We start from the raw sequence: 16,661 nt of genomic DNA on the forward strand, positions 1-16,661 counted from the left end.
CTCTGGTCCTCATTGTAGGAGGTCAAGGCGCTGCCAGATGGTTTCTGAAACAGCTGCTCAGGCTCTTACACAAGGAGGAAAAGAAGAAATGGTGCTTCTTTCCTGCTGGATGTTGTCAGGACTACACAGGATTCCTGATGTGGCAGGAGCCATTCAGATGCCCCATCTACGTGTTGAAGAACGATCTCTTGAACAACAGCAGAGTGAAAACATGGAATAAACCAGACCAAGGGCTGCCACACCACCCAAAAAGCTGTTCCCTTAATGGTACTGCTGAGCCACAAGGGTCACTTTTCCACAGGGGGACTTATTTCCTGAAAACTCAGGTCCCTGTGCCTTCCTGGAAAACCCCAGGAAAAGTTCTAATCCATGCACTTATCTTTTTCAAGAAACTCCACTTGTTACTTTGTTTTTCTCCCCCAAATGTCATAGTGGCTAGTCAGAGTCCCTGTAGTAAGGAATCTTGCTCTGTCAGTACTGCCCGTGACTCACTTGACAGTACCGTTGTCTTCTAAGAAGAGAATGTTCCAGGTTTCCCCTGTGTTTTATCTGCTGTAAGACATGGAACAAGCTATCTTAGTGGTAGTGGTGTCTTATGGGCATGGGGGGAGGGAGGGGAAAGATATTATAGAACAAAACCAGAACTCTATGGAATTGATGTAGGCAAAAAGGCTTCGTGGCTCTGGGATCCTTGTTAATAGCAATAGAAGTGGAAAAGGGTTATTTTTCTTCTCATATATAAATGGTCCTAGAAATCACTAGGAAAAAGAACAAAACCCAATTGGAAAATGGGACAGCCAGGTTACTGAAAAGAAAATGTAAGTAACTTCTGCAATACCAAGGCTGCTCAATGATACTAATAAAAGGAAAATGCAAGGTAAAGTCAAAACTAGCTACCACATTTTCACCTATAAAACTGGCTAAGGAACGAAGGATTTGACCTTGTTTACCTTCACAAGTGCCAGGAGCGGGTAGAGCAGCCATCCTCATACACAGTGTACTGAGAGATGTGTGAATTAGTACTTTTATATGACAAGGAATTTCTTAATTTCGGTCAAAATCACACATGCTTTTGCACTATAAATTCCATGTCTAAGTCCATGTACTGCAGATGTCTTACCTGTGAGAAGTGACATATGACTTATCTCTAGCAGCAAAAACAAAAAGTCATTACAAGAGGTTGGTAATAACCTCTGATACGGGCTGGCAGAACATGTTCTGCTACAGCTGATAGTCCACGTTTTCTTTCCAACACCCAACCACTTCGCCCTCCCAACCTTCCTTTTTCTGTTCAAATCCCTACCTACTTCTCCCACCCAATCCTCCTTGCACAAAAATGGTGGTTGGCATCTCTAACAGTGCTTTGCGCAGAGCCTCCCCGTTAGGGCTGGGGCAGAGCTCCAGGCTGGTGGAGCTGTGGGCCCTGCACAGGGCTAGGCGGGGTTGGCTGGACACATGCCAGCTTCTCGCCACTACCTAGCAAACATAGCTGAGGGCGGTGTCTGGGCTCTCTTATTTAACAAGTCCTCTTCACTCTCTGCAGGCGTCTTTGAGCAAGATGGGAGTTTACCACATCTGCATCTCCACTGGAGACTCCTTGTATGCAGGGTCCAATAACCAGGTGCTGCTGTGGCTTGTGGGACAGCATGGAGAGGCATCACTAGGGGCACTGCTAAGACCCTGCAGGAACAAGGTGAGCTGCCCAGCATGAGGGATGGGTTGTGTCCCTGGCTGCAAGTCAGTGAAATCCAGGAAGCAGCGCTGCGGGAGCCCTGGCTGTGGCTGCTGCAGGTGCTCACTGGCTCGAGGGAGGACCGCACTGACAGGACAGCGGTGACAGCACTGGGTCAGCCCCTTGCTGGCACCTGGTCAGCGCTCAGTAGCTACTCTGGCCACCTGGACCTCCGGGAGTTTAAGGGATACTCCCGTTCACCCCTCACAGCACACAGTTCTCTTAGGAGGAGTCAATGACGTGCCAGACCCGTGCTCTCTGTTTTAATGGTGGACATTTTCAGTCCTCTCTCCATATCACTTGAGGTGGAGTGCGTGGTGAGAAGGGATGGGAAAGGGTGGGGGTGCAACTAAGTTCTGAGGAGCCTCTGTTTCTGGACCCTCTGCTCTGGGCTCATAGCCACCTGCTGCTCTAACTGCTCTGAGGGTTTAGTTTTCTTCTTTTGCTTGTTGTGTTCTGTTTTGTTTTGCTTTCTTTTTTACCGCCCTTCATTTCCATCCTTAGCCCAGCTATCATGCAGATCCCCAGATCCTGTCAAGCAGGGATCCTTCAAAGGAACATGCCACAAAGAGGTTCTCCCCCAGGCCTCTGTCCCCTGGTGTCTTACCAGCTGTCACAGGCCACTCCTCCTTACCTTCGCTTTTCTGAGACCAAGAGTTGAGCAGAGGTAGTGGATGCCACCCCTGAAACTCCTTACCTGATGCCTGCCCCATCCTTGACCACCCCTTCCACTGTCCCCATGCCACCTTCACCTCGTGGACTGGCCTCACTGCCATTCTGAGTCCACGACGGTTTCTCCTGGTGTGCTCACTGAAACCTGTCAGTGGCTCTGTCTCTTTCTCAGTCCTTAGTCTTTGCCCTCTCCTAGACTAGTCCTGCTGGACTCCCAGACCTCGCAGGCAGCTTCAGCTCCCAGCTAGCTGCAGGGCCTCTCTGGAGCACAGCCCGCCTGGCACTCCCTGTCCTCTGGTTTTTCTGCACCTCACTGTCTCTGGGCAACTGCCTGTCCACCTCCAGTCTATGCTGCGATGCACCACCCTCCACGAGCCTGGACCAGACTGGGTGGGGTCCATGTTAGCCTCAGCTTTGGTGGGGTCTCCCAGCTCAACCGCGTGCTACCAGTACCTCAGGCAGGATTCCCACTGCCCACTATGTACTTGGCACAATAACTGTTGATTCATAGGGAAAAAAATTGATGGAAGGAAGGCACTTTGATTTTCCACCCCCTGCACTCTCACTCTTTTCAATCGGGGTTCAGGTAACAAGTCAGAGGAGTCACAGTCCCGCCCCGCCTGCTGTTCGCCCTCATTCTCTTTCTGGCTTCCTTCTCACCACTTTCCCTGTGGCGCACTGGAAGCAGGATTTGTCCTGAGTCCTCATGCCATGCGCCTTCCTTCCTGTGGCTGAGGCCTCTTCTGTCGCCTGCAGGAGGAGGAATTCACGGTGAACGTGTCCCAGTACCTTGGATCACTGCTGTTTGTGAAACTGCAAAAACGGCATTTTCTTAAGGATGACGCTTGGTTCTGCAACTGGATCACTGTGAAGGGCCCTGGGGACCAAGAAAGAGAGTACAGATTCCCCTGTTACCGCTGGGTGACGGGCAGCAACATCCTGAGGCTCCCTGAAGGCACAGGTGAGCAGAGGGGTGGCTGTGAAAGGCAGAGGACATGCTGGGCATGGGTGTGTCAGGAAGAGGGTGTGGCGTGTGGGGCTAGAACCTGGAGAGCAGGGGTAAGAAAAGAGATGCTGGCATTGGTGCAGGTGTCATGGGGCGGGGGATCCGTGAAGCTGCAGGCTCAGGGGCCAGCCAGGAGGGGCTGAAGAGGCAGAACTCAGCCGATGTCCCAGCATGCCCTGCTCTGCACTTTTAGGTTGCACTGTGACTGAGGACCCTCAAGGCCTGTTCAAGGAACACAGGGAGGAGGAGCTGAAAGAGAGAAGGAGTCTGTACAGGTTAGCCCACCCCCGATGAGCCCAGTGCGAGCTCCTTCTTCCACACCAGTGCCTGATTTCATTTCTGCCCACAGGTGGGGCACTGGGAGGATGGCTTAATCCTGAATGTGGTAGGGACCAGTTTATCTGACCTCCCTGTGGATGAGTGCTTAAGGGAGGACAAAGAATTTGAATTGAACACTGCTTTCTGTGGGGTGAGAGGGAGGTTTGCTGCTCTAGTGGAAGCCAGTGGGAACATGGTCCAGTTCAGGATAGGTGTCCACAACTGTGATGTTTGATTCTAAAAATGACAGTCTCCTTCCCTTAAGGTTTGCAGACTTTGATATCAACTTGCCTCGAAATGCTGTGACTACCTGGAATGATCTGGATGACTTCAATTGTTTTTACAAGAGTGGCTACAGCAAGCTGGCTGGTCAGTTTCCGGACTACCCCAATACTTCCCCATGACCTTTATTCATCTTACCCAATGCAGTGGGAATGGGACCCAAGTACTGGCATGCAAAACCAGAGGTTTGATTCCTCCTGCGGGTCTAGCATCAGGCAGAGATGGTTTGTTGGCAGCTCAGACCCCATAGCACAATCACCTTCTATCTGCAGAAAGGGTTCGTGACTCCTGGAAGGAGGATGCCTTTTTCGGATACCAGTTTCTCAATGGCGCCAACCCCATACTCCTGAGGCGCTCCAATTGCCTTCCTGACCGCCTAGAGTTTCCTCCAGGCATGGAAGAGCTGCAGGCCCAGTTATTGAAGGAGCTCCAGGTATGGACATCAGAGCTCGTGGCAGATCATGAAGGAAGGTGGAGCTAGTGTTGGCGTCCACTGTATTCCTGCCAATGAAGGTCCAGCTTGCTGCTGGTTGGCAAAAGGATCCTGCAGTAGAAATCTGACCAATACTGGATAAATACAACTCCACAACTTTCCTCCCTACAGGAGAATGGCATGTTGTGGAGGGCAGGTATATGAGAGGGAAGTTTGTTGAGAGAAAGTCAAATGAGGACATGTGACTGGACACTGGTGGCCATGGATTCAGAGATGGTGCAGACTTAAGTAATTGTGGTCACAGGAGTGTGGTTATTAATAAGCAGCCAGTGTTGGACAATTGGTAGAGAAATCCATGGGTTTGATTACAAGGCTATCTTGGATTGAATCCTGACTCTGCTAGTGTATGTTGTGTGATCTTAGCCAAGATATGCCACTTCTTTGATGATTCTTCTTCTCTAAAGGGAGAAATTCAACCAGAATGTTTAAGAACTCCTTGAGGAAAAAGCCCAGCTAGTGTAAAGTTGGGGATGGAGACAAGTCATTTATCTTCTTTGCTATCTGTCTGTCAGGGAGTCCTGGTGGGAAGATGTCTCCTCACATGGAGAGGTCCTTTCCTTTCCTTGCATCTAGGCAGGCACTCTGTTTGAAGCTGATTACTCCATTCTGGATGGGATCAAAGCCAATGTCATCCTGTGTAGGCAGCAGTACCTCGCTGCCCCTCTGGTCATGCTGAAGCTACAGCCTGATGGGCAACTCTTACCCTTGGCCATCCAGGTGAGAAAGCATGGTTCTTTTTTCCCACAGTGGGCAGCCTACTCAGGGGAGTGGTCTGTCCAGGTTCAGTAAGTGTCTACTCAATCCACTCAAAGGCACTGGAGGACAGACAGAATAAGATAGAGGATAGTCAGAATGGCTTAGTGGTTAAGGTGTTTGCCTGCAAAGCCTAAGGGCCTCGGTTCGATTCCCCAGCACAAAAGCACCAGGTGGCACATTCATCTGGAGTTCGTTTGCAGTGCTTGGAGTCTCTGGTGTGCCCATTCTCTCCCTCTCCCTCCCTCTATCTCCCTGTATCTCTCTGCCTGCCTGTCATTCTCAAATAAACAAAAATAAAAAGATAGAGGACAGAGGTGAGTATCTGGGTCCTGGAGGGATCATTAGGAGGGAAGGATGGACTTACCCACTGTATGCATTGGGCAGAGTCAGGCGAGACTCTGTGGATAGTAGGCCTGGAGTTGGAGGAGCTGGACCAGGCAAGCTAAGCTCAGGAGGAAAGGCATGAGGGGACTGGGAAAGCACCACAGAAGGGCAGTGTTAGGTGATTGAGTTAGGCTGGGTTGAAGAAGAGAGTTACTCCTTGCTGGGATTAGGCTCTCATGCTAAGGCCTCAGGAGGTGACTAATCCCGAGGTGGGTGGCAGCTGGAGGGATGGAGAAGAAAGATGGGAAGGAGTGAAGAGGGACACCAGGCCTGCTGACCCGCACTTAAGGATCAAGGAAACATGGGAGAGAGGGAGACACTTGAAGAAATAAATAAGGCACAAAGAAAGAGGGGGAAATTCCCAGGTAGGGTTTTGTCTTATCACTTTTGATGAATGGGGAGACATTCCAAGTATGTCACATGCAGCCAAAAACTAGAGACTCAGTTCTCTGTGCAGAGTTGGTGAAGAAGGGTCCTAGAGAGGCTGCTGTGTCTTCACGAGTGGGGGTCAAACAAGCAAGGGGCTGAATCTCGTGGAGAAGGGAGGCTGGAGCAGGCAGCAGAAGGGCAGTTTTGATGAGCGCTGTACTGGGTGGAAAGGGCAGGAATGGAGCTGGGGTGGGTAGCTCAGGAAGATGGAGAAAGAACCAGGCCAGAGGAGGAAGGGAAAGGTCACCTGTGCAGGAAGTGGGGATCACTGAGCTCCTGGCACCCAGCGAATCCAACCCTTCACACTCTTCCTCACTCTAGCTTGAGCTGCCAAAAGTCGGATCCACTCCACCGCCTATTTTCTTGCCCACGGATCCCCCAATGGTCTGGCTCCTCGCCAAATGCTGGGTCCGCAGCTCTGACTTCCAGCTTCATGAGCTGCAGTCTCATCTGCTGAGGGGACACTTGATGGCTGAGGTCTTTGCTGTGGCCACCATGAGGTGCCTTCCATCCCTACACCCTGTCTTCAAGGTAATAGCTGATTTGCATTTCTCTGCCTGCTTCCCTGGTCCCAGTTCACCTTCCAGGCCCAGGAGGCTTTTGTGCCTTTTCAGGGTTTAGGAAGAACATAGCCATGGGGAGGAAGTGAGCAGGGGCGTGTGAGGTGGCCTCCCTGCACTTTCAGTGCAAACCACCTCTCAAGGGCGTGGAGATACCTACTGGAGTAAGGGTGAGAATATTTTATTCCCTTCATGTCCTGAAGCAGATATTTCTACAGTACATAAAATAAATGTAGGGCCTGGAGAGATGGCTTGTCAGTTAAGGTGTTTCCCTTTGAAGCCTAAGAACTCATGTTCAACTCTTCAGATCCTAAATAAGCCAGACAGATGGTTACATAGAGCGCAAGGTTGCACATGCTCAGAAGGTGGTGTGCATGTCTGGGGTTTTATTTAGTGCCTGGAGGTCTTGGTGTGCTAAATTTCTCTCTCTCTTGCCTGGTCTTGCTTTTGCTCTCTTGCATAAAAAATGTAAATGGATAGATTTGGCTGTAGGGATGTCTCAGCAGTAAGATGCTTGCCTGCAGAGTCTAATGACCCAAGTTTGATCTCCCAGTATCCATTTAAAGACAGAGGCACCTTGTGACGCATGCTCTGGATGTGTGCGGTGTCTGGAGGAGTTGGCACATGCATTCTCTGTGTCTGTTTATCTCCTCTCCCTGTCTGCTTGCACATAAATAAATAAAAATATTTTTAAATATATAAAAATATAAAGAACTAGATTTCTCACACATGAGATCATGCTCATGACTGAGAAGACTCTTTGAGGAGTTCTAAATGGAGGCATAGAGCATCAAGAGTAGCATTATTTACCACAGCCATTCAGAGCAAAGCGTCCCTGCATTACAAATGGGTGCTGAGAGTGTATGCATAGCAAGACCCATTATAAACACCTCTTGTAACACTGTGACCTTTTGGGATTTCCTTCTCTAGCAGACCAATCAGACAAAATGAATGTATGGCAACATGGGATGTTACAGGTACAATGATCAGAGCAGGAGTGTGATGATTGTCACATAGGAGGTGACAGGTACAGTGATCAGAGCATGGGAGTGATGGTCACAGAGGAGGTAACAGGTACAATCATCAGAGCATCGGTGTGATGATGGTCACATAGGACATGACAGGTACAGTGATCAGAGCAGGGGTGTGATTATGGCCACATATGAGGTGACAGGTACAGTGATCAGAGCAGGGGAGTGAAGATGGTCACATTTGACATGAAGGGTATAGTCATCAGGGCAGTGGTGTGATGGTGAGCCTAGTTTGGCTCATCAAGAAAGACCTCTCTGAAAAGGTCACCTAGAGAATGATCCTGTAGGGATCCAGAGAATGGGATGGTCAGGGGCCCAGCATTGCAGGCTGGTGGGAGAGCCTGGCAAAGATACTGTCTGGGGAACATACCTGGTTGTGAGAACAGCAAGAAGCTGAGTGTAACGATTGAAAGGATGAGGGAAGAGGTGAGTTTGTGGAAGCAGGAAAGGGACAGAAAAATATGTCTTACAAGGCTCCCGTGGGGATGTTAAAGTGGAGGAACAGACTTAGGAAAAGAATATGGAAGAAAGTAAGTGATAGCTTTGCACTGAAGCACTAACTCGACAGTTGATGGAAAACTGATGCAATGTAAATCAGCCTTCTTCTGCGTTCCCTGAACATCTGTGCTGTTTTCCTCATCCAGCCTGTTTCCGCAGGGCCCCGCTGCCTCACTGTCTCCTCTCATTGCTTGTCCCTGTTTCCCTCTCTAGCTTGTGGCTCCTCACCTGCAGTACACCATGGAAATTAACGTGCGGGCCAGGAATGGACTGATCTCAGAATGTGGCATTTTTGATAGGGTATGTGGAGGAGGGTGTGGATCCTGGGCTCACTGTCTTCTGGCTCTGGGTTCCGGAATGCTTGATTTGACAGATTCTGTCCTCATTCCATCAGATCGTGAGCACAGGTGGGGGAGGCCACCTGCAGCTGATCAAGAAGGCCGGAGCCCTGCTGACCTACAGCTCTTTCTGCCCTCCTGACGACTTGGCTGAGCGGGGGCTTCTGGACGTTAAGTCTTCCTTCTATGCCCAAGATTCACTGAAGCTGTGGGAAATCACGTATCGGTGAGGCAGGCAGGGATGCAGGGCAGGTGTGGGTGCCGGACAGCAGGAGGTCTGCACCAGGGTTGGGTGTGGACACCCTGACCTGGCCAAGTGAACCAGGAGCTGAGTCCATCAGCTCTCTTGCTGCGATGTGTGCCTGCAGGTATGTGGAGGGAACCCTCAGTCTCTACTACAAGACAGACGCAGACGTGAGAGATGACTACGAATTGCAGAACTGGTGTCGGGAGATCACGGAAATTGGGTTGCGAGGGGCCCAGGACCGAGGTAACAGGAGTCTCTGCACTGAGAACTAAGACTCGTTATATGACTTCTCCAGAGTCCTCTCTGTATCTGTGGAATCTCCCTAATGCATTCTCATCCCCTGTGAAAACTCCCAGACACCTTCCTAGATGCAGTGGGAGCAATGCTCACAAGTGCTTAACACTTGACTCTCCCGAAGAAAAGCCCTAACGGGTAGCATTTGCCCACTGCTGTGGTGAAAATACCCTCTGTGACTACCAGTGTGCTGTCATCACCTTGCTAAACTCCTGAGACATGAGGACTTGTGAGGCAGAACAGCACTCCTTGATGGGCTCCCTCCAGCAGGGCATCTCTTTCCTTCCTCATGCCAACTTCCAAAGGCCCTGAGCATCCCCTTCTCACCTCTCTTCTCCTCCTCTTTGTGTCTGCTCTCTCTGCCTCTCCTTCTCCTCTCTCAGCTCTGCTCATATTCCCCCATCGCCTTCTAACTGTTCCTGCTTCTCACAGGATTCCCCACCTCTCTGCAGTCCCGGGCCCAGACTTGCCACTTTGTCACCATGTGCATCTTCACCTGCACTGGCCAGCATGCCTCTGTCCACCTGGGTCAGGTACTTCCCAGAGGCAGGCAGCTGGGAATTTCGGGCTGGAGTGGGGTGGGGGGATGGAGGTGAGCAGGCAGAGGGGTTTTCCTGCTTCACAGAGCTTGACTGTAGACCCACGCCCCTCCAGCTCGATTGGTGCTTTTGGATCCCTAACACACCGTGCACCATGCGACTGCCCCCACCCACCACCAAGGACGCAACATTGGAGACCCTGATGGCTACACTGCCCAACCCTGATCAGGCAAATCTCCAGGTGAACTTTACCTGGCACCTGGGCAGACGCCAGGCTGTTATGGTAAGAGCCAGATGCCCAGGATCCTGAGGAAGAAGGCAAAGAGGTTGGTGTGATGCCCCAATATGGCTGGAGTCATCATCAGGCTCTAAGCTTCCGTTCCCCCTCCTCCCCAGGTGCCTTTGGGCCAGCATCGAGAGGAGTACTTTTCAACACCTGAGGCCAAGGCTGTGCTGAAGAAATTCAGAGAGGAGCTGGCTGTCCTGGATAAAGAAATTGAGATGCGAAACAAAAGCCTAGACATACCCTATGAGTACCTGCGGCCCAGCCTGGTGGAGAACAGTGTGGCCATATGAGTGTCCCAAGCATGTGGTGGCTTCAGGGGCAGCATGACCCTCCTCTCAGCGTGCAGCCCTTCCCCCACACCCTGCCTTCTTCCCACGGCCCCTCCCCCAGGAGCCACTTCCCCATAGTGTGTGGAACCCTTGACTGCAGAAGGATGGCTGGGGGTTCTGCTTCCTCCTCCACCACCATCCTTTCTTCTTTTCCCTCCTTCTCTTCTCCCTTAGGTCTAATAGGCATATTTAGAAAATAAGTCTTTCAAGAATAAAGTAGGGTGATAGTATATATTGTCCCACACCTGTAGGAATCAAAATAGATACTGAATCTTAATTGATTGTAAGAAAGATATTTAGGCTCAGGATGAAAAGAGCATAGGCCAAATATCTTAAATAAAATGTTTGCATCAAAATTGTTTTCTTTTCTCTAACTGGATAGGAGCACACATGTCCTGCAGCCAGAACCACCACAAAGCACATCATGACCCCAGCAATTCTCATCAGTTTTCGACTTGAGATCTTCCCTTCAGAGCTCATGTATAAAATGGTCAATCTAGGGACTGAGGAATTTCTCAGTGGATAAGGGACCTTACTTGAACAGTCTACCAGCCCAGGTTCAATTCCCAAGCAGCCATGTCAGGCTGGACCCAAAGTGGCCCGTGCACCCTTGCACAGGCGTGTGGGATCCAGTGTGCCTGTGACATGGGAGAGGGGCAGGAGAACGCAGAGCTAGAGGCCAGCGAGTCCAGTGAGTCCAGTGTTCCTTTGTAGTCAAGCAGTGCATTTGCAGCAGCGAAAGATCTTGTGTCAAAGAAGCATGTAGTCTCAGGGTGGCCTTCAACTCACGGTGTTCCTCCTATATCTGCCTTCTGAGTGCTGGGATTAAAGGCATGCACCACCATGCCCAGTTTCTTACATTCTTTATAGTTGCCTCTTTCACAATGTTCTCTGAGCTTCGGAGGGTGTGTTATAAGTCTCCTTATGGTGTTGGAGCTCTCTGCAGTGTCTCATCTGTTTGGATGGGTTTGGAGTCTCCTCCGTGTCTACTTCCATGTGCATGGGGTTGGTTTGAGGCTGGCAGCGAGAGTTGTGCCCCTGTTTAATCCACCTCTTCCTCTGTAATGTCACCTGGATCCTGGCAGAAGTGATGGGGTGACTCCTCTCATGCCAGGCAGTTGGCTTTCTTTTCCTTTTTCTTCTTTATTTATTTGGTTTGATAAACGGGGCTGGAGGGTCAATGCATGCAGCAGGTCTCTTGCCAGTGTAGACAAACTCTACATACACAGTTCCTCTGTGTATCTGGCTTTATGTGGGTGCTGGAGAATTGAACTCAGGCCATCAGGCTTTGTAAGCAAGCACCTTAACCCCTGAGCAATCTCTCCAGCCCAGCTTTCTTTTTCTTTTTTATTCTGATAGGTCTTAGGATCTCCCTGATACTCTCTGTCATCTGTAAAAAGCACATTCACCGACCAAGAGGATGAACACCATGGATCCGAGCAGATAAACCTTTAGAAAACTTTGTTAAAGTTAATTTTTATTTATTTATTTATATATTTGAGAGAGAGGAAGAGGCAGATAGGTAGAGAGAGAATGAAAGAATGGGCACACAAATGAACTCCAGATGGATGTGCCACCATGAGCATCTGGCTTAAATGGGTCCTAGGGAATCAAACCTGGGTCGTTTGGCTTTGCATGCAAGCACCTTATATGCTGAGCCATCTCTCCAGCCAGAGAAGACATTTTGATGGACATATCCCTTCTGTTTGGCTGGAGATATTTTGCTCAAGACTTCAGTTTGAGGAATTGCAGGGTATCTATAACCTATTTTCAGTTCATTAGTTGGGTAGTTCTAAATTCATATAATTAATGGGAACCATTATAAAAAGTCTTATGATTATCTTCATACTACACAGATTTAATAATTTTGGTATAGCTGGTTAACATTTTTGTGAAAATAATATTGGAAATTTTACTTCTGTATATTATAATCTGAGACATTTAAAACAAAGTTAACAGTTTACATGAACCCAAAGTATTTCCCTTGCAATATTATTGCCCCTGGTTCTACTGAATTCTGCAGAAGACATATGTGTGATACTTGGCCCTATATATTTCTCCAGCTCTAAGTCTAATTCTTTTTTTCCCCCTTTTTTCCAGGTAGGGTCTCACTTTGGCCCAGGTTGACCTGGAAATCACTATGTAGTCTCAGGTTGGCCTTGAACTCACAGCAATCCTCCTACCTCTGCCTCCCAAGTGCTGGCATTAAAGGCGTGTGTCACCACGCCTGAATTCTAAGTCTAATTCTTGAAGAAAGAACAGGAATTTAGGTGTTAAGATTAGGCTGGGAGAAATAGCTTAGTGGTTAAGTCACTTGCCTGCCATGCCAAAGGACCCGGGTTTGGTTTGCCAGATGCACAAGGCAGTACACATTCGTTTGCAGCTACTGGAAGCTCTGGCATGCCCATTCTTTCCTTCTCTTTCTATCTCTCTCTCTCAAAGTAAATAAATACATAAATGAATAAAATTACTTTAAAAGCTGGGATTGCCTGGGTGCCTTTGTGTAGAATGCGGCAGTGCAGTCAGAGCAGGGCTCCTTGTGGAGGTGGAGCCAACACAGAAGTGAAGGTACAAACCCTGCACAGCGCACTTACTGCACGGGGGTCAGTTACTGTGCGAAGAAGCAGCTTCATGAACGTAGAGGGATGAAGAGGTGGCTCGGCCGTTAAAGGCACTTGTTTGCAAACCTGATGGCCAGGTTTCATTTCCTCAATATCCACCTAAAGGAAATGCAGAAAGTGCTCTATGTGGCTGGAGGTCATTTGTAGGGGCAGAGGCCCTGGCACACCCATATTCTTTGTCTCTTTCTGTCTTGCTATCAAATAAGTTCATGTATTTTTAGGGTTGGTGAGATGGCCCTGTGGTTAAGGTGCTTGCCTGAGAAGCCCGAGCACCTAGGTTTAATTCCAAAGTGCCCGCGTAGGTCAGATACCCAGGGTGGCGCCTGTGCCTGGTTTGTTTGCAGTGTCTCTATGCCCTGGAGTGCCCATTCTCTCTCTCTCTCTCTCTCTCTCTCTCTCTCTCTCTCTGACTCTTTCTCTCAAATATATATATATATATATAAGTGAACATTTTTTGTTCATTTGTTTTTCAAGGTAGGGTTTTGCTGTAGCCCAGGCTGACCTGGAATTCACTATGTAGTCTTAGGGTGGCCTTGAGCTCACGGTGATCCTTCTACCTCTGCCCCCCAAGTGCTGGGATTAAAGGTGTGTATGGCCATGCGTGGCTTGAATAATTTTAAGTATTTTTAAAAAAGAAAATGGAGAGTTCTAAAGATGGCTTAGCAGCACAAGTGCTTGCCTGCAAATCCTGGGGACCCATGTTCGACTATCTAGGTCCCATGTAAGCTAGATGCACAAGGTGACAGAGCATGCAAGGTCGCACATATGCACAAGATGGTGGAAGCATCTGGAATTCGACTGCAGTGGCTGGAGGCCCTGATGTGTCAATTCTCTTCCTCTTTTTCTCTCACAAATAAAACAAAACAAAAAGTAAAAAGAACAAACACAGTGCCAGGCACCAGAACCTGAAAGTGAAACATGAACATTGGTATCAAAAACAGCACACAGACACCAGAGCTCTGATTGTAAGAGAATCTCAGAGGGGTGAAAAGCCACAAGCTGACCAGAGTTTCAGCTGCTGAATGGAGGCCTGTGCCTGCTGTACAGCTCTTGCTGATGGTGGGGGAGAGCAAAGGATGACTCCCAGAGGAGCAGATTGCAGACCTCCTCCTTAAGGCCAGGAATGCCCTGCCTGAACCAAGAGAAGAAGTACCAACTGTAGTGTGGCGATAGATGGAAAGGACCCTGCAGAGAAGGGGACCGCTGGCCCTAGCATTTCATGAAGCTGTAAAATCCAGTGGCCATTTATTTCGTGGATGTTCAGAGGATTAAAAAAAATTTATTTTTTTGCAATTTACTCCATCTATAGGCCTAATTTAATGGTTATTTGGGGAAAATCTCAAAAAATTAGCTGAGAATAAATATTTGTATGTCATGGAGAAGAAACATGGTAGAGACAGGCTGAGGTGGCAAGGGCAGAGCTGAGGACAGTGACTCATGTAGAAGTGTGTCTGGGCCTTTGTCCCATGGTGGGGAGGACCATGTCCAGGATTGTAACGCCCTTTTGCTGCTCTGATGAGCTGATCATAATTAATTTCATCTGCTTCCCTATGAGCTTCCCCAACAGGAAGCTCAGAACTGAAGGGTGAGAAAGGACATTGACTGCCAAAGCTCTCCGAGCAGCTAGTTGCTCTTGGTTAACTGAGCCCCGGAACTTGGCTCACCTTAAAGGAAAGCACGGCCCGGGCAGGCCCCCTTGAAGATCCTGAGCTCATTTCCTTGGCCAGCTGTGCTTGGTGGCTATCTCATTCCTCTAAAGTGCCAGAGGCCAGTGCTTTCCAGTTCAAACAAGGCCCCAGACTCAGTGATAGTGGCCATGACATGAAGGGTTGCTTTCAGACAGGCCCTTGACTTCAAATTCTGAGACCTGGTGACCTTTGAATCCATAATGTGCCGATTTATTTATCGCTAGATAAATTTATCTCTAGAGAGGGCGTGAATGACAGAGCTCTTTCATGAACAGAACATGTAAGAGCAGGATACTAATTAATAAGAATTTCAAATAAAAAAAATGAGTTAAGACTCCCGTCTGCTGAGTGGTGCAGGGGCGGGTGGGAGTTGGGCTAGAGAGAAGGTGTAGCAGGGCGGGCGGACACGTCAAGCTAGGAAAATAACTGACTCCTGTGAAACAGCCACTGATAGATGACAGGTCAGGGTATGGTACTAGTGGTTTCCACAGAGACATTGCCTGCTCCTGGGAGGATGTACCCCTCACAGGCCACACCTGTCTCACTGGCCTCTTCTCCTTGGAAACCACACCCTTTTTTTGGAGGCCTCTCTCCTTCTGGAGTCCATGCCCTTATTTTTGGTGGGCACACCCTGATCATCAGAGGCCACACCCCTTCTCCTTGGGGCACCACATCTTCTTGGCCCCTTGCTCTGCTCTCTTTAATATTCTGACAGATTTTCTCCATCTCACTGACTGAGAACCTCTCCTTTCAGTACATGAATCTCGTAATCCCTCAGCTTTACTACAGTCTGATTTGAAGAGCCAACAAAGTCAGGCCTCTTATGTTCTAGTGATGTTATAAGAACAGAAAGAGTGGTCATCGAGTATAAGCTACACTACTGCTATTAGGTGTGGAAACTTAGTTTCTTTGAGCAAACATACTCTAACAAATACATTTTTCCTCATTCTTCTAGTTCTCCCTCTCTTTTTTTTAAACAGGATTCATTATGTAACTTTAGGCTGACATTGAACTTGAGATCTTGCTGTCTCACCTTCCTGAGTGGGAAATTATGGGTGTTTACCACCATGCCCAGATTAACAAACATGTTTATTTTGGAACAAATCACTAACAATCAGAGCACACATAGCCTCACACTTATGGATGGTAGAACATAGGAGATAATGAACTTCTGACAGGACGACAAGAGAATTCTTGCAAACAAACTGCCACGATACTTTTTTGAAGTAGCACTTATACAATTGCGAAGAAGGAAACTTTATGCTAACCTGGTTATTGCTATCTGGCAAATATCCTATAGATTTTTGTCTTTATCCAAATAAAACATACCTCCTAGCTCAGGACATGATCCTCTCACATGACCTTTTGCTAAGACTTGGCTTTCTTTTCAGGCTTTGTCATTCATTTACTGAGTCTGGGGTCCTCAGAGAACAAGAGGGTAGTGGTTTACTTTGATGCCTCTGCACCTCAGAACTGGCGAATCTGTGAGCACACCAATGGAGAGAGAGGAAGGGTGCAGGCTTGAGGGAGCCCACGTGCTCAGATCCCATTCTGAGGGCCATTTTTGAGTCCAGACCAGCACTGGCCGTTAAATGATGAGAGGTGTTGAATTACCTGGAGTGTTGGGTAGTCTACCTTTACCTGAAGTGTTAGTGGCTACTCCTACCTGGAGTGTTGATGGGTGAATCCTTCCTGGAGAGTTGGGTGAGGTACTCCTACCTGGGGTGTTGGGTGGGCTACTCCTTCCCAGGTATTGGGTGAGCTACTCCTTTCTAGGGTGTTGGGTGGGCTACTCCTTCCTGGGGTGTTGGGTGGGCTACTTTTTCCCAGGTGTTGGGTGGGCTACTCCTTCCCAGGTGTTGGGTGGACTACTCCTTCCTGGGGGTTGGGTGAGCTACTCCACCCCAGGTGTTGGGTGGAGTACTCCTTCCCGGGTGTTGTGTGGAGTTCTCCTTCCCGGGTGTTGGGTGGCCTACTCCTTCCCGGGTGTTGGGTGGAGTACTCCTTCCCGGGTGTTGGGTGGACTACTCCTTCCCGGGGGTTGGGTGAGCTACTCCACCCCAGGTGTTGGGTGTGCTACATCTTCCCAGGGTGTTGGGTGGACTACTCCTTCCTGGATGTTGGGTAGACTACTCATTCCCGGGTGTTGGGTGAGCTA

The 16,661-nt window shown here is 49.0% G+C and overlaps 1 protein-coding gene across 1 annotated transcript; it reads left to right on the forward strand.

The window, feature by feature from the left end:
* Nucleotides 1–1,543: 1,543 nt before the first annotated feature.
* On the forward strand, nt 1,544–10,550 carry LOC123462204 (polyunsaturated fatty acid lipoxygenase ALOX15-like). Its single transcript, XM_045155036.1, has 13 exons — nt 1,544–1,693; nt 3,161–3,365; nt 3,604–3,685; nt 3,994–4,097; nt 4,283–4,443; nt 5,077–5,220; nt 6,394–6,603; nt 8,375–8,461; nt 8,556–8,725; nt 8,868–8,989; nt 9,473–9,573; nt 9,695–9,862; nt 9,976–10,550. The coding sequence occupies exons 1-13, from the start codon at nt 1,559–1,561 to the stop codon at nt 10,153–10,155; spliced, it is 1,869 nt and encodes a 622-aa protein (XP_045010971.1). The 5' UTR covers nt 1,544–1,558; the 3' UTR covers nt 10,156–10,550.
* The last annotated feature ends 6,111 nt before the right edge of the window (nt 10,551–16,661 follow it).

The sequence above is a fragment of the Jaculus jaculus genome, chromosome 1 (assembly GCF_020740685.1).
Source record: "Jaculus jaculus isolate mJacJac1 chromosome 1, mJacJac1.mat.Y.cur, whole genome shotgun sequence".
Lineage (NCBI taxonomy): Eukaryota > Metazoa > Chordata > Mammalia > Rodentia > Dipodidae > Jaculus > Jaculus jaculus.

What these genes read in the sequence shown, in the direction of transcription:
- LOC123462204 (XM_045155036.1), top strand. Translation starts at nt 1,559, where the DNA reads ATGGGAGTTTACCACATCTGCATCTCCACTGGAGACTCCTTGTATGCA. An exon ending in TGGCTACAGCAAGCTGGCTG is followed by an intron (nt 4,098 to 4,282) that starts GTCAGTTTCCGG and finishes TTCTATCTGCAG; the next exon opens with AAAGGGTTCGTGACTCCTGG. An exon ending in GCAGACGCCAGGCTGTTATG is followed by an intron (nt 9,863 to 9,975) that starts GTAAGAGCCAGA and finishes CCTCCTCCCCAG; the next exon opens with GTGCCTTTGGGCCAGCATCG.